The sequence below is a fragment of the Lathyrus oleraceus genome, chromosome 4, assembly GCF_024323335.1.
Source record: "Lathyrus oleraceus cultivar Zhongwan6 chromosome 4, CAAS_Psat_ZW6_1.0, whole genome shotgun sequence".
NCBI classification, from domain to species: domain Eukaryota; kingdom Viridiplantae; phylum Streptophyta; class Magnoliopsida; order Fabales; family Fabaceae; genus Lathyrus; species Lathyrus oleraceus.
In genome coordinates this window covers 413,297,011-413,323,299 of record NC_066582.1, presented here as the reverse complement: position 1 = coordinate 413,323,299, position 26,289 = coordinate 413,297,011, and the positions used below count along the sequence as shown (strand labels likewise).

Here is a 26,289-nt window from a genome sequence, read left to right as displayed (position 1 = left end):
AAAGAGAAATTGCGAGTTTTGTTTACTCTTGTTTGACTTGTCAGAAGTCAAAGATTGAGCATCAGAAGCCGTCTGGGCTAATGCAACCGTTGGCTATTCCAGAGTGGAAGTGGGATAGTATCAGTATGGATTTTGTTTCTGGTTTACCGAGGACAATTAAGAATTTTGAAGCTATTTGGGTGATTGTTGACAAATTGACAAAATCGGCTCATTTCATTCCGATCAGAATGAATTATCCGTTAGAGAGATTAGCTGAGTTGTATATTGAGAAAATTGTAAGTTTGCATGGTATTCCGTCGAGTATTGTTTCGGACAGAGATCCTAGATTTACATCGAAGTTCTGGGAAGGTTTACAGAGGGCTTTGGGAACTAAGCTGAGATTGAGTTCTGCATATCATCCGCAGACTGATGGTCAGACTGAGAGGACGATTCAGTCGCTGGAGGATCTTTTGAGGGCTTGTGTTTTGGAAAAGGGAGGTGCTTGGGATTGCTATTTACCTTTGATTGAGTTTACCTACAACAATAGTTTTCATTCGAGCATTGGTATGGCACCGTTTGAAGCTTTGTATGGTAAGAGATGTCAGACACCTTTATGTTGGTATGAGTCCGGTGAGAGTGTTGTGGTTGGACCGGAGATTGTTCAACAAACTACGGAAAAGATTAAGATGATTCAGGAGAAGATGAGGATTGCTCAGAGTCGTCAGAAGAGTTATCACGACAAGAGGAGGAAGTCACTTGAGTTTCAAGAGGGAGATCATGTGTTTCTTCGTGTTACTCCGATAACTGGGGTTGGTCGAGCTTTGAAGTCGAAGAAGCTGACACCTCAATTTATTGGTCCTTATCAGATTTTGGAGAGGATAGGGGAGATAGCCTATCGTATCGCTTTACCGCCGTCACTTGCGAATTTGCATGAGGTTTTTCATGTGTCTCAGTTGAGGAGGTACATTCCTGATCCGTCGCATGTGGTCCAAGTAGATGATGTACAGGTGAGAGATAACCTGACTGTTGAAACATCACCTATGAGGATCGAGGATCGAGAGTTGAAGCAGTTGCGGGGTAAAGAGATTGCTTTGTTGAAGGTAGCTTGGGGAGGACCAGCAGGTGGCAATGTGACTTGGGAACTTGAGAGTCAGATGAAGGAGTCTTATCCAGAGTTATTCACTTGAGGTATGTTTTCGAGGACGAAAACTCTTTTAGTGGGGGAGAGTTGTAACACCCCGATAAAATATGATAATTATTTAATTTAAGTTAATAGTATATTTATTAATTTAATTAAATAATTGGAATATTATTGGAATAATAAAGTTGGAATATATATAAAGAGTTCCATTTGGTAAAAAGGGTTTTTCACGTGAAAACCAGAGAAGCGACAGAAAGTGAGAAAAGGGCAAAGAGGAAGAGCAAGAGAACAAGGGTTGAAGAAGGGAAAAGCTTGAAGTTAAAGGATTTGCCGGATTAACTCAGGTAAAGGGGGTTTATCGTCGTTTAATGGGTATTATGGGTTAACATGTAATGGGTAGTAATAAGCCATTGAATTGACCCTAATTGGGATGAGGAATGCTGTAAATGGTGATGAATAAGTTATGTTAAAACTGTAATTGAATCTATATGTGGGTGAGTCGTAGTTTTCTGGACGTGTAGCTTTTTACGAAATCGAAATCGGAGGTCCGGAAGTCCTCCGACGGCGAAAAATGCGGGGGATTCTGCATTCTGTTCGTGTTAGCGCAAGAACAGCTTTCTGTCTTGCGTTAACCGGTTAACCCAGGGTGTTAACCGGTTAACACTGTTATGAATTATGAGAAATTGCTGTCTGTCTTGCGTTAACCGGTTAACCCAGGGCGTTAACCGGTTAACACTGTTAAAATGTGCTAGGAAGCGTGTTCTGTTTTGCGTTAACCGGTTAACCCAGGGCGTTAACCGGTTAACACTGTTTGGAAAGTGGAAAATTGATATTCAAATATTGTGTACATATTTGACGTTTGGCCTATATTGGTGTATGATATAGTAGGGATCATTTCCCGTTGTTTTGAGCAGTATAGGTATTAGTAGAGTGTGCTAATACTGTGATTTATTATTTGGCATGACATGATATGATTCTGTGATAAATATGTTGATAATGTATGATGGTATGCATAATGCTGTGAACATATCTATTATGTATGCAATTGTGGATGGACTGTTTATGGCTTAGAGTGTGAGCATATGTCCATTGTGGATTGTTGTTGATGGTTGCATGCTAGGTGATTTAGCGTGCATAGTATGGCCTTTATGGTGGTAGCTAATTCCCATGGTGAGGAATTAGTGAGTGAGTTATTGTGGATTGTTGTTGATGTTTGCATGCTAGGTGATTTAGCGTGCATAGCATAGCCCTTGGGGTGGTATCTAATTCCCATGGTGAGGAATTAGTGAGTGAGTCACTAGGTCTCAAATGAGTGGGACTAGTGAGCTTGGTAGTCGTATCTGGGTTTGATCGGTGAGGTTGAACTATGTGTTCACGAATAGTCGGTACCGCATGCATGGAGTCTTATTGCATAATGTATGTATGGCGTATAATATGAATGGATGTATTCCAATATTATACGTGTGTTTTGTGTTGGGTTGAGTATGATTATGATTTTGAGTTGATGTTGCCGTTGCTGAATGTGTGATCTGATTTGGGTGATGAAATGTGTTAAATTACTTAGCATTACATGATATTTTATAATGCTTATTATATCGATTTGAGGAACTCACCCTTACAACTATGTTTCAGGTAACGAGCAGTGATTGAGTAGGAGCTAGTGCTTGGAGTCTAGTGTAGTTCCTTAGTGGGTCATGCTCTGGTAGATGTAACATCGGGACGGGATGTTTTACCTTGTTTTCATTTTGGTTGTTGAAAAACTTTACATGTAATGTGTTACATGGTTTGCATGATTGATTAGATCTCTATCCGCTGCGAATTGTGCAATGTTTTATTTTGATTAATAAATGAGCATGACAAGTTATTATGGTGAATGGTGTGAAGTGTCAAGTGTGACACCCTTAAATTGCATATCTACTCTGATTTATATTTTATTGAATTAATTAATTATTGGGGTATTTTAGAAGGGTGTTACATTTGTTGTCTTGGTAATCTACATGAAAATAATGAAAATATAAGTATTAATAACATATTTAATTAGGCCTTTAATTAAATATGCTCCCACAATTTTACTCAAAACAAATGACCCTCACCATTTGATTCGGAAAATCCCGTTGGAAGATTTTCTAGTGGGTCGAGATCCATATTTCACTTTGTTTTAAGTCCGCGTAGGCGGATTACACAAAACTAGGTTATTTAGGTAGGAACTCCTTCCAATTGTATCTAATACAACTCTCGAATATTTTAGTTGGGTGAATAACTCCTTATTCCAATCCATCACATGGATCATCTCCAACTCTTGCTTCTAAACATATATAATTTTATTATAATTTGTTTAGTTAAGTTTGACTCATTGTTTTAACAATTGGATATTACAATTATCCCATCGCACCTTACTAATATAGAACATGCACCTCGCGTAGGCGAAACCTACATTGTCCGATACTAGTCTTGATGAGGGCTAAAACTTGGAAAGCATAAACTTAATATTTAATTTGAGGGAATTCGCAATTATTCTGATCTCACCGGCTTATTTATCATATAAATCGTCTCTCACATGCATCAACATACATTCACATGCATCAACATACATACATAATGAAACATTTATGGCCCCTAGCACAATTGTTCTCCCAAGCCAATGAGAGAACCTAAGCTAACCTAATAACGATCTAAGCTTCTCCAAGCAAGATCTTTAAAGTTGTCCTTCTTTGATATTGAATTCTTCTCTTTCTTCATAATATTACATTACATAAAAGAAACTCGTTTTACATACGAGGGAGTGGTGAGATGAGAAAAGAAGTTACATTAAGATATTAAAAGAGAGGCACGACACGCAGGTCGTATTTTAAAACCCAAAACAAAATAAAGGAAAACTAAGGCCATAACCGATCACCACAAGACAATAATAATAAACACATTATTATTAATTTTAATTCTTTTAATTAAATAAAATCAAGTTAAATTTCGGCGATCGATCACACTACGCAGAGTTAGTCGGGGGTCCGCTGCCCGGTCAGCGGACGGGGGTCAAGGGGGCAGCGCCCCTGGCCGAAAATTTTAATGAACAATTCATTTGAAATCGACGTCGTTTTTCGCATTAACACTTGATACTTTAAAGCACAACGCTTGCGCAGTCACAACCCTAATCACATAACTCTTTGACAACACAACCCTTGTGCCGTCATTAACCTTAATGCATAACTCTTTGACAACATAACCCTTGTGTTGTCATTAACCCTAATGCACCAATTTCAGACCGTCAAACACATCTCGGTTGTTGATTCAGTATGATTGATCAATACGTCATTGCTTCACCATACTAATGTCGGATCAAGAAGCAAACGACCATTGATCGCTCAAAGGAAAACAACCATTAAGGGTTTGAATGAACGAAACAGAAACAATATATCTTATATACCGTATTTTGCATCAGGGTTACTTATATCATATATATAACTTGATCGATCTCAATTGCATAACCTATGGACGATCGATGTATCGCTGCTTCACCATACTAATGTCGGATTCCGAAGCATAGTCAACATCAATCATCCAAATCGTACACACATGATGCCAAATTTAATTACTCGTTTATTCTTTGATTCATTCTGTCTTGTAATCGTATTAATACAGAAAATAAACAGCTATCAGATGCATGGTTTCGTAAGTGGCTCTGATACCACTGTAGGAGAAGGGCGATCCAAAATGCAGCGAAATTTAAAATTTCTCCTTTAATGATCCTTATGAATGGGCATGATCAGTGATAGAATCGTTACCTCTTGTGGCGATTGTAATCTTTGATGCAGATCTACGGAGTGATCACGAACGTTGAACAATGACAACGCCTCTACTCAGTCCACACGAACAGATTCCTTCAATCTCAGTGCTAGCTGCTACGAATGAAGGCTTTGAGTGAGAGAGAGAAAGAGAGAAACAAAATTGCAACTACACTCATGCTTCTACACAAGGGTTCTATTTATAGAACCACTTGTGCGGGCTACAAGCTAAAAAGCCCACTCAAGTGTATATGACCCATATCTTATAATATGCCAAAATCACTTAAGCGCGTGATACCTTACCATATTTCGTATTCTACTTAAGTACACCGTACCTTACGATGTTCTACAATTCACTTAAGGGCACCGTACATTACGGTATTCCTTAGTTACTCTATCTCTCATCAATCCGTCCTTTGTGTGTGACCCTGTAGGTTTTCGCGGCATTGACAATTATATTAAATCACGTATTTAACATAATAAACAGTGAGCGGTATTTAGCAACACATCACTGCTATCCAAGACACAAAAATGTCATGTGATCTGACAAATCCTTCTGTGATAATAATTATGTGTATAATTACCCTTTTGCCCTCATGTCTATATTGAACACAAGGCATAGACCGTGTCATCCTTGTCCAGTTCAATATTGGGCCCATAGACATTTATCCTGTTACGCAGGATGAGCAAATTCCATCTAGGTCACTCATGTCCCTTAGCATGCTTCATGGAGTACCCATTAACTGTCTTTATGGTCATCCAATTACGGACAATGTTTGATCAACAATAAGGCACTCGGCTCTACATCTAGGGTCCATAGTGGTTTCAGGTCGAAGGGTGGTATACACCATTATCACCATGAGAATAACTTATGACACTTTGCATAACATTCTATATAGTATTCTCATAGCGGGTCAATCCAGTATAAATATTACTCTTAATATTCATACGTATGTTTAAGACTTGATAACTCCTTATCCATGATCCATGAGATGTGATCATCAGTCTATATACACAATAGTCTTAATGCTTTAATGTTATCCCACTTCACAATAAAGCTCGACTATGGATACTTTAAGAATAGTGTCCTTATGTTTAATGTGATCTCATGATTAAGTCACACTTGATACATTAAACGGACTATATATTCTAGGGACTTTATTAAACAAACATAATAAAGAAAAATCCTTTTATTATTACTAAATAATTCGATACAAGTACCAAAAGTATTGGCCTCTAGAGCTTACACCAACAGAGATAATAGGGTATTTTGCTTTCTTGCTATTATTAATTATTATATTATATTATATTATATTATATTATATTATATTATATTATATTATATTATATTATATTATATTATATTATATTATATTATATTATATTATATTATATTATATTATATTATATTATATTATATTTAATTAATTAAGTTAGTTAACTTTTAGTTAATTTAATTAAATATTAAAATTAATTTTTCACTAATTAATTAGAGAAATTAAAGTTAATAAACTTAATTTATTGACACAAATAAAATCTAATTAATTAATTCCTTTCTTTTAATTATTTTTTTACCATGATTATTACTCTCACATATTCATACATTCATATTCTATTATTGCTCATTTAAGTCATATTCATTATCTTGCTGATTATAATTGTTAATATTTAGACTATTAGTTAATTGATGAATAATTGATAAATAATGACTTTATCTTGTAAATAAATTTTTCTAAAATTCTAAAACCCTTGGTTCAACACGAAGTGGACTTTTCTTAAAACATTGGTCTAACGTCAAGTGAGTTTTCTTAAATTATTACCGTATTCTGTTTCAAACGCAAATTAAAACATTGATCAATATCGAGTATTTTCTCTAAATTAAATTAAAATACTGAATTATACCTAAACATCATTTCATTAAAGATGAAAAAGAAGATGATCTCGAGCCTTCAATTCTTTTCCTCAATTGTTTGAGTACAAGTTCCCTTACTTGTCTATTCAAATAGTCGTCATCCATTAAAAAACTTCTAATCTGATTCACCTCAAATTCTTTTCATAATTAAATCAAATCAAACCCATTTTCACAATAACTTAACAAAAAAGAAAGTGGTCTTGAGCCTTTTATTCCCTTCCCCGAATACTTGGATACGAGTTGCCTTTACTCGACCATTTGAGTATTCATCGTTCATCCAAAACACTTTAATGATATCAAATCCTTTTCCAATTAAGAACAAAAAAGGAGATGGTCTAGAGTCTTTGATTCCTCTCCTTGATCATTTGGGTACGAGTTTCCTTACTCGATTACCCGAGTAGTCGTTATCCAACAAAATATTCAACATATCAACTTAATTTCTTGCCCATATGCGATCAAAATTCTTTTTTCAAAAGAATATTATTTAGTCCATTCTAATATGAATACAAACTAGTACTTAAGTATCCACCACGAGCAAATAAACCAATGTTTAACCATTAGGGTGCTATCTAAACACTTGATCAATAAAACAAACCAACTAACAAATTGTATCTTTCACCCTGAACTACGAAAATTTGAGTTCCTCATTGTACCCAAGGATACGTCGGAGCGAGACCCGCAATCTCGTAAAGCACCCTAATAAAAACATTGTTGTGACCCTTTTTCTTTTCCTTTTACATCTTTTATCACTCGAAGAAAACAATTAACATAAGCTAACATTCAATCACATTTTTAACTAAAAGGTTCCCGTTGGATACAATGGATGTGAGAGGTGTTAATGTCTTCCCCTTGCGTAATCGACCTCTGAACCCGAATTTGGTTGTGATGGTCATCTTCTTTATTTAAAAGGTTTTATCGATATTTTTCCTTTCCTTCAGCAGGAATATCATTCCATTTCTTGTTTGGACAAGTTTGGTTTTTCATTCATAATAAAGAACAATGGTTGCTTTATTTATTTGAATGATGTATTATATGCTACTGCACAAATGAATAATGGACTGTATGTCTTTGATCTTGAAATGTCAATTTAAAACATTAATACTAAAAGGATGAAATCTAACGAGTTAAATCTTTGGCATTGTGCTTAGGTCATATAAATGAGAAACACATTTCCAAACTCCATAAAGATGGAGTGTTGAGCTCTTTTGATCATGGATCATATGAGACATGTAGATCTTGTTTAATTAGAAAGATGAAAGAGTTTCCATTCACAATAAAAGGTGAAATGGTTAATGATCTTTTGGCCTCATACGTACTGATGTATGTGGACCATTGAATACACCAGCCATAGGAGGTTTTCAATACTTGATCACACTTACCGATGATTACAGTAGATATGGTTATGTGTATCTAATGAAACACAAATCTGAATCCTTTGAAAAGTTCAAAGAGTTCAAAAATGAATTACAAAACCAACTAGACAAGAATATTAAAATCCTTTGATCAAATCGACGTGGTGAATATTTAAGCTTAAAGTTTGATGACCATTTGAAAGAGTGGTAGATTCTATCCTAGCTAACTCCTCTTGGAAACCATAATGGAATGGTGTAATGGTGTATTTGAGAGAAGAAACTAAACCTTGTTAGACATGGTTCAATCCATGATGAGTCACAATGATCTTCCAAACTCCTTTTGGGAAATTCTATATTGACAGCAGCTTACACACTTAACCGTGTTTCATACAAAAAGGTTGAGAAGCACCATAAGTGATATAAAGTGGTAAGAAACCATACATGTCTTACATGAAGATTTGGGGTCGTGAAGTTTTTGTGAATGACAAACTTCAACTAAACTTGAGCCCAAATCGGGCATATGCTTATTTGTGGGGTATCTTAAAGAAACAATCAGGTATAACTTCTACAATCCTTATAAGGGAAAAATGTTTGTCGCTGGAACTAGAGTATTCCTTGAAAAGGAATTTATTTCCAAAGGAATCAGTGGGAGGAAAGTAGATCTTGAAGAAATTCAAGAATCACAAAGCATTGATACACCTATGAAGGAACTAGAGCAGGAAACATAAGTAGTTGTGGAAGAGCAACCCACTCAAGTAGAACAAGACCAATGTAGGTCAAACAAGATATGTCACCAACCTGAGAGATATGGTTATCTCGTAACTAATTAAGGTGTTGTATTACTCATGGATCAAGATGAGCCTGTGACCTACCAAGAGGCCATCACTGCTCTCGAGTCTGAGAAGTGGATAGAAGCCATGAAATATGAAATTATTTATCGTCTCGTTCGACTGAGATTAATTATTGCCAAACCTGAGGTAGAATATGGGTTATATGGTGGCATAACAGCCATTGTATTATATGCATAAGTCGACGCACTGGTCTGAAGGCCTGCCATTATCGTTGTTGGCATATCGTATGGGTATTCTCTGTTGCCCATAAGAAGTGGATAACTTGGAAGAAATGGTAACCTAGGGTCCCATAGAGTTGGTCTTACAACCGTGGGGTTAAATGGGAGATTCCCTGGCTGTGGTGGGGGAGTTGCCCCTTGTGTCGGTGTCGACAAAATTGGTGTCGATGATGCAACGAGAGCAGTCTTTCTAATAAGGGTTAAAATATGCGTAACTCTAGCCGTCGATCTGACTGGTTATTCTACTACATTTTGAGAGTTATTCTGTGAGTTAGAAGTATGGTTATCCGTAGACAGACGTGTCATCTTAGGCAGAGCTTTTCCACTTCTTAAGCGCGTGCACGCACAAATACCAAGAACATTTTATGCATGAAGAGTGGTTTGTAAAAGAAAAAAACATTAATTGTAAATTTAAAATTTTAGCAAAAGGTCCCACCGGGCGTGCCAATTTGTTTACCCATATTTTTGATAAGCAATCATTACTCTTTAGAAATGTTACTTGCATGATCGACTAGTAAATCTTAGGACATATTGTGCATAAATTCTTAAAAGAGTGTTTGGTTGTTTGTTGTAAAAATAGAAATAAACCTTAACTTTATAAGGAAATAAAGACAATAAATTGTAAAGAAAAGCAAGAGATTTCGATTGTGTTGAGATCTTTGTAAAATGCAAGGTAAAAAGACAAATGAATTGGTGGAAAAGAAAAGTGAAAAGTAAGAAAAAGAATTTGCTTAAATATGTAAAGAATGGTGTGCGAGATCATACATATTTGCTCACTGACTCGTTTCTCACTTTTGTTTGGGTACTTTGATGGAGTTTTAGTAATGATATTGCCACCTCGAATCCTAACACTAGAATCCGTATATATACTAATACATAAATAACTGTCTGCAACAACTCCATCCCCATCGTTTGACACATATCCCGTTGCATGGTTTCCAACTTTCTAGCTTGCCTTCCACGCGTCTTCAATGCATGGATAAGAACAAAAAATAGTTTATTCAATCTGATATCGTCGTTTCGATCCAACTACTATTGTCGATCATCAGTCTTTGTCGAATCCCTGAGGATGTTATCTTTCATAGCCTAAGAAAACATGCTAAGTTTCCATTTTCAGGATTAACATAGCATTTTCGACGCCCTATGTTAAAGATCATTCATGTCGAAACACTATCAAACATCATTATTTCACTAAGTATTTTTTAAATCCCTTTCCCTCGTGTCGAGTTCATGATGTCGAAAATCCCATGCTAACATCGTGGTGAGTGGATGAATCGACATAGGAGACCTAAACCCAATTCTTGACGACCTCATACCCTATTGCAGGCGACCTCAAACCTTATTTAGGGCACTCGCCAAGTGTTAAAACAAGTTTCTTATATCATATATTCATGGACATTCCTTCTTATATCCCATGATAGATATATCTAATACTAATATAGTTTTTAAAAACTCTTACTTAATATGAATTGATTTATGAAGAATACATCAAATTGTAATATTAAAATTTAAATAAAGCACGTATATTGTAAAGATGAATGATCCAGTAAAACTATTAAAATCTTGATTGTAAAAATCTTTTTTAGAAAATCTTAAAAATCAATATAGTTTCAAGTAATATTTCAAAATATGCCATACTTTTTTATACCTAAATAATCTCCTAAAAACCCATACTAAATACACTCTCAAATGTTTTTATAATGACTTATAAAATTATTTATATATATTTTTTTAATTTTTTGTTTAGTAGTCTAATGTTCACAATTTCATTTATTCTATAAATCACATTCGAATCTGCTATTCTCCTATTGAATATTCGTTAAACTATCAATTGAGTTATATTTCTATTAAATAATTTGAAATAATGTGAAAATAACCAAAGCAACCAATACACTTTATTAAAATTAAAATATGTAACAATTTTCTACTAGTTGAGACAAAATTACAAAAATATTCTTATTCGTTGTATTGAGTATTCAACCATTGTTTTGCTTAATTGAAGAGTCAAAGTCATTATACTATTAAAAAGAAATATGTAAAAGAAAAAAAAAGTCATTATATTAAACTCAATATATAGTTGGTGAAGAATAAATGTTGGGATAAATGAAAACTAATCTTTGTGCGCGTGTAATGTGTATGTTACACATTCCACACGCACAACAAAACCATTTGATTTCATATCACAATCACATTGTGTCTCTATGTGTACCTCAAAGCTGTACTTGTGCCATTTGTCCCTTTCGTCTTCACAGAGCCTCTTCTTCTTTCTCTGTCTCATTATTCATTTACAGCTATACACACACTCACATAAACATCATCACACCACAAAAACTCACTGTCTTCTTCTTCTTCTGTAGTCTCTCACTCTAAAATATTCGACCTATGTTTCAGCTTTGGTGACTCACTCTATCTTTCCCCTTTTGAAAACTATAAAGTTAGGATTTTTTTGTGTTTATTACTCAAAAACTCATCTGGGTTGTTTAGACTCTTACTGATCTCTTTGTATTCAAAGGAAACTGGTGGAAAAAATTGTTTTTTTATTTGGAGGTAAGTTTCGTGTGAATGTGAAATTTATATTTTGTTGGTATGAAAATTGAGAAATAAGTGTTGTTGCCAAATTAAATGTTATGCGATAATATCAAGAAATTTGTTATTTTATAATAGTTTTTTATATTGTATCTGAGGATCAAAATGCTTTGTTATGTTAACCATACATCACTGTTGAGATTGAGAATGCTTGTTTGAAACTAGAAAGAAAGTCTTCAGTTATCATTGACTGATGAAAGCTTCAAATTATACAGAGAGAAAAAAAGGAAGCTGAGAAAGTCTAGGTAGAATTCAATTCACTATGGAGTCAGAAGAGGAAGTTGGGGTGAGTAGAACAAGTTTTTATTTTTTATTTTGTAATTTGATTTGATGATTTGATTTGTTGAAATTTTTTATGATGTTATTGCTATTGAGGTGTAGTTGTTGATGAATTTAGTAGAATGTCAATGTACTATTTGATCTCTTGGTGACATTTTTTTGATTACTTAGGGGAAACCGATGGCGGCATTGAGTGCTCAAGTGTGCCAGATTTGTGCTGAAAATGTTGGGAAGACTTTTGATGGTGAACCTTTCATTGCCTGCGATTTCTGTGCTTTTCCTGTTTGTAGACTTTGCTACGAGTATGAAAGGAAGGACGGGAAACAGTCTTGTCCTCAGTGTAAAACCCGATACAAGAGGCATAAAGGTAAATGAAACCTAGAATGTGCCATTGTTACTAATTACTTGATGGTTTATAGAAGATATCGTATATACTTGTGTGATGTTTCCGTTAGTAATCAAACTACTTATTGATTCCAGGAAGTCCTGCAATAATTGGAGATAGCGAAGAGGATGGAGGTGTTGATGATGGTGTTAGTGACTTCAATTATGAACTGGAAAATCAAAACCAAAAGCAGAAGATTTCAGATCGCATGTTGGGGTGGCAATTAACACTTGGCCGATCAGAAGAAGTTGGTGTTCCAAATTATGATAAGGATGTTTCTCACAATCACATTCCACGCCTGACAAATGGACAAGAGGTCATTCAATTAGCTTCCTAATCGATAGCCTTTCACCTCCAATTTCGGGCTTCCGAATGAAATTTAGAATATTTTTCAATTTCAGGTGTCTGGAGAGTTTTCTGCGGCCTCACCTGAGAGGCTCTCAATGTCATCTCCCGTAGCTGGCGGGGGGAAGCGCGTCCTCAATATTCCATATTCATCTGATGTTAATCAATCTCGTAAGTTTCTGCCTCTTCTTATGATATCTATTTTTCTTTCTTTCTTTAGCTGTTGGATTGTGATTTGAAATGCTTGGTTAAATTCTTGTGCAGCAAATATGAGGGTCGTGGACGCAGGATTGGGCAACGTAGCTTGGAAAGAACGAGTTGATGGGTGGAAGATGAAGCCAGAAAAGAATGTCGCTCCAATGAGCACAGGCCAAGCTGCTTCTGAAAGAGGCGCTGGAGATATAGATGCCAGATCTGATATATTTGGCGATGAATCGTTGTTGTGAGTATTTCCATTACTACCGATGTCATATATATATTAACCGAAATCTTTCAATTAAACTTTTGTGCATGGGCTCACTTTCTTTGTTATGCAGGAATGATGAAGCTCGACAACCTCTTTCCAGGAAGGTTTCTATTCCGTCATCTAGGATAAATCCGTATCGCATGGTCATTGTTTTGCGACTTGTTGTTCTTTGCATTTTCTTGCATTACCGAATAACAAATCCGGTGCGCAATGCATATGCTTTATGGTTGGTATCAGTTATATGTGAGATTTGGTTTGCCGTATCATGGATTTTGGATCAATTCCCTAAGTGGCTTCCTGTCAACCGCGACACATATCTCGACAGACTTGCACTGAGGTACGGTCTTTTAAACTTCATCACAAATTGCATTTTTTATTTTTTCAATCTGTTATTTTTGGATACATAATCCATGCGTTTTGTAGATATGACCGGGAAGGAGAACCGTCTCAACTAGCAGCTGTTGACATTTTTGTCAGCACTGTTGACCCGTTAAAGGAGCCTCCACTCGTGACTGCGAATACCGTACTTTCTATTCTTGCAGTTGACTATCCAGTGGATAAGGTCTCCTGCTACGTCTCTGACGATGGTGCCGCGATGTTGACATTTGAAGCTCTTACAGAGACGTCCGAGTTTGCAAGAAAATGGGTTCCTTTCAGCAAGAAGTATAATATTGAACCCCGGGCACCTGAGTGGTACTTTGCGCAGAAGATTGACTACTTGAAAGATAAGGTTCAGACATCGTTTGTCAAGGATCGTAGAGCAATGAAGGTAAGAGGTTGATGCGCAACTGGATCGAGACATGCTTATGCTACTTGGCCGAGTGTTTAATTTTATCAGTGTATCTTTTAATTTTACCCCCCTTTTACTTTTCACAGAGAGAGTACGAAGAATTTAAAATCCGTATTAATGCACTTGTTGCAAAGGCAACGAAAGTTCCCGAAGAGGGTTGGGTAATGCAAGATGGAACGCCGTGGCCGGGAAATAACGTAAGAGATCATCCGGGAATGATTCAGGTTTTCTTAGGCCAAAGTGGAGGACTTGACACTGACGGTAATGAACTTCCACGTTTAGTCTATGTTTCTCGTGAAAAGCGTCCAGGTTTCCAACATCACAAGAAAGCTGGTGCCATGAATGCACTTGTGAGTGTCATTCATTTTCAACCGAGGATATGTAAATTACTTACCTTCATAATGTACCTAGACAATGTGTAATTAATCTAACTTTTGCAGGTTCGAGTATCGGCTGTCCTTACAAACGGACCTTTCTTATTGAATCTTGATTGCGATCACTATATAAACAACAGCAAGGCCATAAGGGAAGCAATGTGCTTTATGATGGATCCTAACCTCGGTAAACATGTTTGCTATGTCCAGTTTCCACAGAGGTTTGATGGTATTGATAGGAACGATCGATACGCAAATCGTAATACTGTTTTCTTTGATGTAAGCATCTTAACATTGTTGATATGACTTTGTTGATGTTATCTGATTTCTGTTTCTGTATTTAACCTTTTTTGATATGCAATGTTTATTCCTGAACAGATAAACTTGAGAGGTTTGGACGGTATTCAAGGTCCTGTTTATGTCGGTACTGGATGCGTCTTTAATAGGACAGCTTTATACGGTTACGAACCTCCTCTTAAACTGAAGCATAAAAAGCCCGGGTTTCTATCATCCCTCTGTGGTGGAAATAGAAAGAAGAGTTCAAAGTCTAGTAAGAAAGGATCGGACAAGAAAAAGTCAAGCAAGCATTTCGACTCGACTGTGCCTATCTTCAGTCTGGAGGATATAGAAGAAGGAGTAGAAGGTAGTGGATTTGATGATGAGAAAACACTACTTATGTCACAAGTGAGCCTTGAGAAAAGATTTGGTCAGTCGGCTGTTTTTGTCGCTTCTACGCTGATGGAAAATGGCGGAGTTCCTCAGTCTGCTACTCCGGAAACTCTTCTAAAGGAAGCTATTCATGTCATCAGCTGTGGTTACGAGGATAAAACCGAATGGGGAACCGAGGTGTGTTGTTATCTTACGTTGAATAATATTCTATGAAGCATTGACATTTACAATCTAAGGCGTGTCTGACACGTGTCAGTGTCAGATACCGAAATAACACCAGCACATTTACATATAAATATTATCGGTGTCCACGTGTCAGTGTCATGAGTCCACTTTCATGATTAGATCTATGCGATTATTTCAATTTCAAAAGGTAAATTGCTATTTATTTTTTTGATCTACAGATAGGATGGATTTACGGTTCCGTCACAGAAGATATTCTAACTGGATTTAAGATGCATGCCCGTGGTTGGCGGTCGATATACTGTATGCCTAAGCGGCCAGCATTTAAAGGTTCTGCTCCTATCAATCTTTCGGATCGTCTGAATCAAGTGCTTCGATGGGCTTTAGGTTCTGTCGAGATTCTTTTCAGCCGACATTGTCCCATCTGGTATGGTTATGGCGGAAGACTAAAGTGGCTCGAGCGATTCGCCTATATAAACACCACAATATATCCGGTCACCGCCATTCCCCTTCTCTTGTATTGTACATTGCCGGCTGTCTGTCTTCTCACTAACAAGTTTATCATTCCTCAGGTTTGTTATTTGTTTCTTATTCCAATGGTTTAGAATCCGAATCTGTCTTCTTATCTTACGCAAGACGCAACTTAACGATCTAGCTTCAATTTATTTTGCTTGCAGATTAGTAACTTAGCAAGTATATGGTTTATCTCTCTCTTTCTTTCAATCTTCGCGACCGGAATCCTCGAGATGAGGTGGAGCGGTGTTGGAATAGACGAGTGGTGGAGAAACGAACAGTTTTGGGTTATCGGTGGCGTATCAGCGCATCTTTTTGCTGTATTCCAAGGTCTACTAAAAGTACTTGCCGGAATCGACACAAACTTCACCGTCACCTCCAAAGCATCAGACGAAGACGGAGACTCCGCGGAACTCTACCTGTTCAAATGGACAACCCTTCTCATTCCTCCAACAACACTTCTCATAATAAACTTGGTAGGAGTTGTTGCGGGGATATCCTATGCTATTAACAGTGGTTACCAATCATGGGGTCCTCTGTTCGGTAAACTTTTCTTTGCGTTTTGGGTTATCGTTCATCTTTACCCTTTCCTTAAAGGTCTCATGGGTCGCCAGAATCGAACACCGACCATTGTTGTGGTCTGGTCGATTCTTTTGGCGTCCATTTTCTCGCTATTATGGGTTCGAGTTGATCCGTTTACTACAAGAGTCACTGGTCCTAAAGCTGAGGTGTGTGGAATTAACTGCTAGACCAAAAAAAAACACAGGGCAGTGTTTTGGATTGTAATTATGTGTTGTATTGTAGGTTTTATATTTGGTTATGTTTCTTTAAGTTATGTGCAGTTTATAGTAAATATTTGAGAACTCTAATTAGAAGTGAAATTAGTGAAGTTGTTGTTTTAGTTTCTTAAATGATTTGTTAGATAAATTAGCAAAAATAATGTGACATAAACACTTTCTTACCGTTCATACAAGACATAGTGAACCATGTTCTAGAATAATCATATCAACATTGTTGAAGAAAGATGGCAGAATATACATCTTATAATAAAGTTTTGTGGGAACCTCTATAAAAGAGAGCGTTTTTGCACCCCAAGTAGACAATATTCTCTTGGAGCTTTGTGTTAATGGCATAGATTATTTTAACATTATTATTGCTTAAAATGTATTTAAAAATGATGTTTCAAAAATTAGATTGAATCGACCAATTCAACCTATTGGATTGAGAATTGGGATTAAGTTCGACCTGCCCAGCCTTGTAAAACTGTTGGTGGGCCAAAATTGGTGTAAACCAGGATTGAATTGTTTAAATGGAATTTCTTATCCCAATCTATGGTGGAAAAATACCTATAAAAAATTTAAAATATCCTTCAGATTCTGGAGATGCATCTCCGAACATATATTGTCTTTATCAAAATGTTATAACTGATATGAAGATGCATCCCTAAAATATTTTAAAACACGTCCCATGCAACTCTATATGAAAGACCCATTTTAAATATTTATTGAACCAGAGATGCATCTTCGTTTAGGGTTTACGGAGATGCATGTCCGTAACCAATCAAAATAGTGCAAGTAAGTTAACTTTATAGTTACTCAGATGAAAGTGTCGATTTATAAATGTTAAGGCGTCTGATATGTGATGAGAATTAAACCCTGACATATATAAATTCAGAGTTAAAATAAGTCATCATGACATACACAATAAAGTCGAAATATACAGTAAAATCGAAATAAGTAAAAATAAAAACAACCAAACATAAATTCAAACTACAAATACTACTAACTATTGCATATGCTGGACTAGAGCTCATCAGCCTCCTCTGCCCCCGTCTTCCGACGCTGTCTCCGGTACATCAGTGATAATGGCATATAAGACCATCCTCACCTTAGAACCACCAGGAAAGATTCCTCTATCAATACATCATGAGCATGATCTAACCTAGTATGCTTCTTCTCTAGTATCTCCTGCTAAGCTGACCTTGATAGATCTCCTAGAGCAACTTGCACCATATATGGGGGTGACACCTTGAAGAACCACATGATGTTCCCGTCTATATAGCTCCCGTATACTAAGATAATCATCAAACATGACATGCATATTTCTACGTGTCATAGCGGAAAGAGCAGAGACAATAGGGTGTTTGAGAATATTATGGGTGTAGTGGAACTGCCGTATGACGCGCTCAGGCAGATGAGGAAATGTCAGACGTGAACCACAAGTTAACCATCCAGAGTATAAGAGTATGTCGTCAAATGATCACGTCTAATGGTGATTGATATAGGTGTTAAAGTGCATATCCTCTTGTTGAATAGTATATCTTCGGCAAATATTTTTGTATCGTATCCACAGAGATTGGGTAATATTAACGCCGTTCTATAATTCAAATGTTATAAGTTTAGAAAGTAACAGGGTTGTTTTGTTTGGAAAAATATCTTGTTAATAAATGTTAACAAAAACTATGAAATGGTTTTAGTCAAATATAAAGGCTTGGCAAGATTGGAGTTCACTATTTCAAATGTTTATGTTTCCCTATGATAAATAAATAGATTCAAGATTATTGATGATGTTCAAGTATCCTCTCAAAGTCATTTATGTCTAAATGATATTGTGATAATCACTATATTGATCCTTAGACGATCTCTCCACCTAACTATCAATATAGCAATCTTTAATGTTTAATACCAAAGAAGAGTAATGAATAAATCTATCTCTACAACTTATTCACTACTTGAAAATCTGTTTTATGTCTAAACTCAAGTAATCTCTCTCGACAACTACTCAAATCTGGTTTTCAACTTAGGGCAAAAACAGTATTCAATACATCAACAATCTTTATCAAATATATAAATCAAAGTGAATACATAAACAGATGAGAATAGCTACTACCTCCAATCTTGACAAAAGGGAGTTTAGCTCCTCATCATCATTGTTACAAAGCAGAAAGTTCAAGCAGAAAAACTCTGTTTTTCTCCCTTACAAAAGCTCTCAAGAACAATGTATGAATGATAATGAATAATTAATCCCTAGAATAATGTATTTTCTCTCCTAAAAGAGTTGACATTTCCTTAATTGGTCATTCTCATCCAATGCAGAAAAACAATTCCAAGGCAGACCCAAAATGGCAAAAACAGCTGGCCTTCAAAACAGCACTTTTGACCCAAAAATCAGTTTGCTGGATTCGCAGGGTTCGCGGGGCGAACTGGTCCTGTCATGCAGTTCGCGGGGCGAACTTTGTTCGCGGGGCGAACTGAAGCTGCCTCAGTTTCCTTGTTTTGCAAGCTTCATCCAAAATCTTCCATATTATGATGCTGCAATCCAAAGCTTTCTCATCCAAAAATTCTACAAAACTAACAAATATGTGAAATAACTATTCAAAACAAAATAAATTAAACCTAATTGCATTTATACAAAATAGTGAGAATAAAAGTGTGTAATTACATCAAAACTTGGTAAAAGGGACCAATAAAATGGTATAAAAAGTAGTACTAATTGGTCCCTAACACCTCTCTACCAAGCGGTCAAGATACACTTGAAACAACTCTGTCTACTAGTTTCCTCTGAGCGAGGCAAATGGAAAAGCACGTGACATATTCTCAATATATGTCAGTATACACGACCGATCGAAAATGCGTGTGAAGTGTTGGAGGATCCAAAGCTGAAAAGTGTTGGAACACATGAATCATTAGTAAGGGCGTTGTAAAATTGTAATGAAAATGACACACAAACACTAAAAGACCAATACATATTACTGCCAAAAGTGAGATGTTGCTTGTCACCTACTTCGTCTTTGATGGAGTCGCAAGTGCACGACTATCGCAAGTAATAAAATAGATATCGAACCACAATGACCAATGATTTAAGTACCGAGTTCTTGTCCTATCAATGTATATCTAGAGAAATAAAAAAGAGAGATTTTAGTAAACAACTTAAAAGAAAAAGCCATTAAACGGAAATAGCTTAACGGAAAAATCACTTAAATCTCAAATTGGGAAAAATAGGACTCGAGGTTAGAGTTCATGTTTCTAACACAATCATACGATCCTTGTCTCATCTATTACGAGAACTTTGCATAAGTTATAGGAAATAGATAAAATTTGACACTACCTGTTTTCGCTAGCGCATTGCCCCTATCATCGAAGAATAATCCATCGGCTTTTGCATCGTCCGAATTATTATTCGATGAGTCATTACTTTTTCCTTGCTATATGTTTTCTCAAATTTGTCTGTTGGCTTTCGCATCTTTTGGATTAGGTTGTTTAAAAAACAACGATCCGATATCAACACATATCCTTTCCGACTACGGTCGATACTTGAGAACCACTTACTTTTGTAACGAAGTTGGAATACATGAACTCAAAATTTAAAATAAGTTTAATTAAAATCCTCGTAATCGATAGTAACAAATCATACAATAGGTCATGAAACAATCCCCATAACCCCTAGTCCCCAGGGAACTACTCACCGAGGGCAAACACAACCACAAAGGTATTCATCATCAAACTCATATCGATCAAACACAAGAGTAATATGAAAAGAATGAATTATAAAATCTGAGATATGAATAGCCTTGTTCCACAAATTTCTCCCTTGGAGACTTGAGTTACAAAGGAAAAATAGAATAAGAACTTAGAAACTAGGAATGAAAAATGGCTAAAATTGGGACCCTAAAATCATAATATACTATGAGTTTTATAGGGAAATAATAAAAGTGTTAAAAGTAATTGGTTCAATGTGAAATATTCAAATTTGATACATATCCAATCATGCCTAAGAGTCACAATTAGGAATGAATCATTCTATTTATGGAAGCAAAACAAATATTCAAACTTTTGCTCGCCTCCCTGCCACGGCTCGTAGCAGCTGCTATAGGTGGTTGTAGTAGGTCTCTGACTTTACTACTGGGAAGGCTTCAAATGAGCATATATGGCTTCTTGCTTCTACGGGTGGCTGTAACAACTCACTGGTTTTTGTATGAGAGAAAATGTATTTTTTTCCGTTTTGATTGTCTTTGATTCGTCTTTGTCTTGGATGCTCATTAGACCCTGTAATTGTTAAGAAAACACAAACCAAAAGATAAAACATGATACTTGAAAGTAAATCGAAAAAATTTCGGTAGAATACTAAAGGAAAACTACTAGAAATAACGATGCAAATACCATATATCAGACTCCCCTAGATTTAGACAGTTGCTTGTCCTCAAGCAACAAAGCTTGCATTTACGAGTTTTTGAATTAAACAGTCATATCATATAAATCATACAAAAACGGGATCAGTGGCACTCATACGCGAGTCTTTATTCTGATCGACTAGGCCTACCTCTCTTGGTAGTCATTTGTCAGCGAATGTATCACAAGAACACTAACCGTGATTAAGCCACATACCTAAGTCTCCCTTTTGAACACCTCTCCATCTATGCTTTGGGCTTAAGTCTCTTTTTCGATATTCTTCCCCTTTCATTAGACAATCATATTAAGGCATTTGTAATTATTGATGTCATCACATACACAAAATCGATTGGGAATTTTTTGTCTAGGCACCTTTTTTTTTCCAATGAATTTACGCACTTTGGAGTTTATTGATCCACTTTGGGACAACATTTGAGGATCAACCGCCGTTAGGCTAAATAACCAGGTGAGGATCACCCAACTTAGAAGGTCTAGTTGTCTTTATTGCCTTTTCATCATTTTGGTGCCCACATTATTTTGTTTCTCAACCAATCATACATGCATGCAAGTCTTAATTATGCCGAATCATCAATATAAACTAATCAGGGAATACTTCTTAGAGCCGAGTATTATGGCACAAATCTACAAGTTGGACTCGCGTTCTACTCCGGGGAATATAAGGTGTTTGGGTAATACCTAAGTTTTCAAACTTTTCCTATGTCCTTAGTCCTAGCCTTTCTTCCCTCCAACTTTACATACTTTCCCATTTTCCCCACAATCGAAGCTTGGCGTATTTTTTTTGCACGCTCTTAGTTTTGGGAAAAGCTCTAAAAAGGTGGTCTTAATGCATCAATCAAACTAGAAAACAACTAAAAATAAGGAAGAAACATGAACATAAAAATGCAAGAAATAAAAATACGTTAGAAATAAAGAAAAGTGCAAGAAAATAAATAAATACCCTCCCAAACTTGAACCAAACATTATCCTCAATTTTTTAGCGCAAGAAAGAGGGAGTATAACTCATAAGAGCCTCACTCGGGAGGTGGGAACCGTAACATGAGTTGTTGCATCATTGCTTGGATGTCATCCAAGAATACTCCTTGTCTTGGTCGCTCCTCCTTCATAATCTTTTTATTATCTGGAAGAAAAATAAAACAACAAGAAAAAAATTAGTGCAAAAAGCATGGGTTGCCTCCCATGTAGCGCTTTGTTTAACATCATTTTAGCTCGACGATTGACGAGTGAAAGCACTCATGGTGACTCTATCAAAAATGATTCCTCAATCTCACTCTAAGTAGTATTAGGTGTCCATACCCACTTATCAAGCCATCTCTCGTATCCACTACTCTTCTTTTCTTCTTCCTATGGAGTGGTTCATACTTCTGAACCTGTGGGGGTGGTTATGGTTCTGTCCTAAGTATCAACTTTTTGAGTTTGGAGTTAATATTTTCATCCCCCACTTCAAAGTTCAACCTTCCCCTCTTAACATCAATAATTTTTCCACTTTCATGGTCCTTCATCATTCTCTATTTAGATAGGACCTTAGTTAATGGTACATGGATAAAGATCTTTTCCACTATTTTCACATACCTTTTGGATTGGGTGTCTACCTTAGCTTCCATCAATCTTTGCGAAAAAGGAATCAATGACTTGTAGGGAGGAGGAATAACATAACATGCTTCTTTCTCTACCTCTTTGACAACTTCCTTTTCGGGTGGAGTCGACATATTTTCCTCAATCTCTACCTTTTTCTCACCAGAACTCTCCTCAACCTTTTTATCATTCACCCTAGGCATTTCAACTTATTTTTCACTTCTGGTTGTTACAACATTCACATGTCTCTTGGGGTTTTGCTCGGGTTGCCCCAGAAATGATCTGGGAGGGACGGAAGAAGCAACCTGTTGTTGTGCTACTTAGGGGATTTGAGTTTCCAACATTATGTATGAGTGATAACATTGTCAACCTTAGTATTCAACAACCTAAAATGCCTCATTAGTGAGGAAATTTTGATTTCTAAACTCTTCATTCAGGAGAGTTTGTGTTTCCACAAAAATCTCCATCATAGATTCTAGGTTAGAGTGGGTTTTTATCTCAATAAAATTCTCCATTAACATTTCAAGGTTGGATTGTTGGAAATTTGGTGGTTCGTTGAAATACTGGGAATGGTTATCATAGATAAATTTTTGATGATCCATCCAACATGGATTATAGGTATTGGGATAAGAGTTTCCATGGTTATTGTTCACACAATTGAACACATTTTGGTTAGACCCCATGCATACCATAAAAGAAACAACATAAAGAAATAATTTTTTTCTATAATCTTTATGATAATAAAATAAAACAATCAAAATGAGTTCTTGGCATACAGGGGAAGCGAGGGAACTATAACAAAATAAAAATAAAAATAAAACTCTAGTCTAGAAAATGATTAAACATAAATTCAATATTAAGCACAATTGATTCCCGACAACGGTGCAACAAACTTAATGCAACCGCGAGTGCAGGACTGTCGCGAAGTAATAAAATAGATATCGAACTAGAAAGACCAATGATTTAATTACCGAATTTTGGTCTTATCGGTGTATATCTAGAGAAATAAAAAAGAGAGATTTCAGTAAACAACTTAAACTAAAAAGCAATTAAATGGAAATAACTTAACGGAAAAATTACTTAAATCTCAAACCGGGGCAAACAGTACCTGGGGTTACAGTTCATGTTTCTAACACAATCATACGATCCTTGTCACATCTATTACGATAACTTTGAATAAATTATAGAAAATAGATAAAATCGGGCACTATCTATTTTTGCTAGCGCATTGCCCATTGTCGCGACTGCGAAAAAACAACCGGCGGGAAAAAAGAATAGAAGAGTCGCCACCGTTCGTTATTTATCCCAAAGGAGGGAAAGGAAATGATCGAAGAAAACCTGAAGAGAGGAAAAGACAAGGTCTCGCAACCAAATCTAGGGTTCGGGAGTCGATTATGCGAAGGGAAGGTATTAGCACCCCTACGCATCCGTAGTACTCTACGGGATCCACTCTTGTTGTTCTAGTCTAAAGGGTGTATGTATATCTAAGGTACTATCTGCTAAAAGAAAGTCGAAAGAAAATGACTCGCAAGGATGTCGCATCCACTGCCTACGTATCTCACCTGAGTATGAGAATCAGAGTCTTTGTAGCTCGCCTACCTATGGGCGAAAGAGAAGTGTGCTTGATAAGACATCGCGTCTTATGCCTACGTATCTCATCTGGAATGAGAATCAGAGCAAAACGTAGTTCAGCTAACTACGGGAACAAGGGTCTTGATTGTAACTAGGGCAAGAGAAAGGGAAAGTCTCGATCGCAACGAGGGCGAGAGAAAAGAATCGCAGTAAGGGCGAAAGCAAGCAAGGATTAGTTGTTAGTCGTCAGTCAAAACTCGGCAAGACATCGCGTCTCGTGCCTACGTATCTCATCTGAACATGAGAATCAGAGTTGTCGTAGTTCGACTAACTACGGGAACAAAGGTCTCGATTGCAACTAGGGCAAGAGAAAAGGAAGGTCTCAATCGCAACGAGGGCGAGAGAAAAGAATCGCAGCAAGGGCGAAAGCAAGCAAGGATTAGTTGTTAGTCGTCAGTCAAACTCGGCAAGACATCGCATTTCGTGCCTACGTATCTCATCTGAACATGAGAATCAGAGTTGTCGTAGTTCGATTAATTAGGAGAACAAGGGTCTCAATTGAAACTAGGGCAAGAGAAAGGGAAGGTCTCGATCGCAACGAGGGCGAGAGAAAAGAATCGCAACAAGGGCGAAAGCAAGCAAGGATTAGTCGTTAGTTGTCAGTCAAAACTCGGCAAGACATCGCATCTCGTGCCTACGTATCTCATCTGAACATGAGAATCAAAGTTGTCATAGTTCGACTAATTACGGGAACAAGGGTCTCGATTGCAACTAGGGCAAGAGAAAGGGAAGGTCTCGATCGCAATAAGGGCGAGAGAAAAGAATCGCAGCAAGGGCGAAAGCAAACAAGGATTAGTTGTTAGTTGTCAGTCAAAACTCGGCAAGACATCGCATCTCGTGCCTACGTATCTCATCTGAACATGAGAATCAGAGTTGTCGTAGTTTGACTAACTACGGGAACAAAGGTCTCGATTGCAACTAGGGTAAGAGAAAGGGAAGGTCTCGATCGCAACGGGGGCGAGAGAAAAGAATCGCAGCAAGGGCGAAAGCAAGCAAGGATTAGTTGTTAGTCGTCAGTCAAACTCGGCAAGACATCGCATCTCGTGCCTACGTATCTTATCTGAACATGAGAATTAGAGTTGTCGTAGTTCGACTAACTACGGGAACAAAGGTCTCGATTGCAACTAGGGCAAGAGAAAAGGAAGGTCTCAATCGCAACGAGGGCGAGAGAAAAGAATCGCAGCAAGGGCGAAAGTAAAGCAAGGATTAGTTGTTAATCGTCAGTCAAAACTCGACAAGACATCGCGTCTCGTGCCTAAGTATCTCATCTGAACATGAGAATCAGAGTTGTCGTAGTTCGACTAACTAGGGGTTAAGGATTGCCATCTGAACATGGACTTACAAAAGAGGACACCAGCTATGTCAGAGGAAAGTGGGCAATGCGTTCAACGTCCTAGCAGTAGGTGTCGCAGCTCGCTGAATCGAGTCTTAGGCAGTTACCTCTTTGCAATAGAACGGATTGGCCATGCCACAAGATCGGAGACGCACGGAAGGTCTAAAAGTGGGGAAGCTCTACCCTAGAGTTGTCATGCAATGTGGACCTATGTGTTAGGATTTACAGAGGGGAACATCTACCTAATGTTAGCATGCAAAGAATAAAGGAATTCTACCTATGTTATCATACAAATGGTTCTACCTAATGGGTGCTACCTAAACGGAACAAGAGTCGACGGATGGAGCAAGGAAATGAGCCACGGATAAGGGTAGATGGCGATGCCTGAGGCGATCAACTTACAGGTAGATGGCGATGCCTGAGGCGATTGACTTACAAGAGGATGGATGAATGCGTGCTGGTTCTGTTAAGTTTTGAAAATGATTGCTCGACGTTGGATCGAGCTTTTGATCTTGTTTTGAAATGATTATTGGATGTTCGTTTTAATTCTTGTATTAACAGATGAATAAAGAATGAAAGAATAAATATTATACACTTTATGGAATATGGGTACATTTGTTATGAATGGGGATGGTTCATGGCAATCAAACAATAAGAATATATGCCTCAATCATCATACAAGTAGGCAACAATTATCAATCAAATCAGATAAGTAAACATGTATATAATCAAATAAAAGAA

The 26,289-nt window shown here is 36.8% G+C and overlaps 1 protein-coding gene across 1 annotated transcript; it reads left to right on the top strand.

Annotated features, from left to right (window-relative positions):
• The first annotated feature begins 11,370 nt into the window (after nucleotides 1–11,370).
• Nucleotides 11,371–16,733, top strand: LOC127075759 (cellulose synthase A catalytic subunit 3 [UDP-forming]). The gene is made up of 13 exons (XM_051017228.1): nucleotides 11,371–11,779; nucleotides 12,034–12,104; nucleotides 12,269–12,464; nucleotides 12,578–12,798; nucleotides 12,884–12,998; nucleotides 13,092–13,269; nucleotides 13,364–13,630; nucleotides 13,717–14,062; nucleotides 14,170–14,433; nucleotides 14,524–14,736; nucleotides 14,836–15,303; nucleotides 15,531–15,881; nucleotides 15,987–16,733. The coding sequence occupies exons 2-13, from the start codon at nucleotides 12,081–12,083 to the stop codon at nucleotides 16,569–16,571; spliced, it is 3,228 nt and encodes a 1,075-aa protein (XP_050873185.1). The 5' UTR covers nucleotides 11,371–11,779; nucleotides 12,034–12,080; the 3' UTR covers nucleotides 16,572–16,733.
• The last annotated feature ends 9,556 nt before the right edge of the window (nucleotides 16,734–26,289 follow it).

What these genes read in the sequence shown, in the direction of transcription:
- LOC127075759 (XM_051017228.1), top strand. Translation starts at nt 12,081, where the DNA reads ATGGAGTCAGAAGAGGAAGTTGGG. An exon ending in TTTGGCGATGAATCGTTGTT is followed by an intron (nt 13,270 to 13,363) that starts GTGAGTATTTCC and finishes TTTGTTATGCAG; the next exon opens with GAATGATGAAGCTCGACAAC. An exon ending in ACAAGTTTATCATTCCTCAG is followed by an intron (nt 15,882 to 15,986) that starts GTTTGTTATTTG and finishes TTTTGCTTGCAG; the next exon opens with ATTAGTAACTTAGCAAGTAT.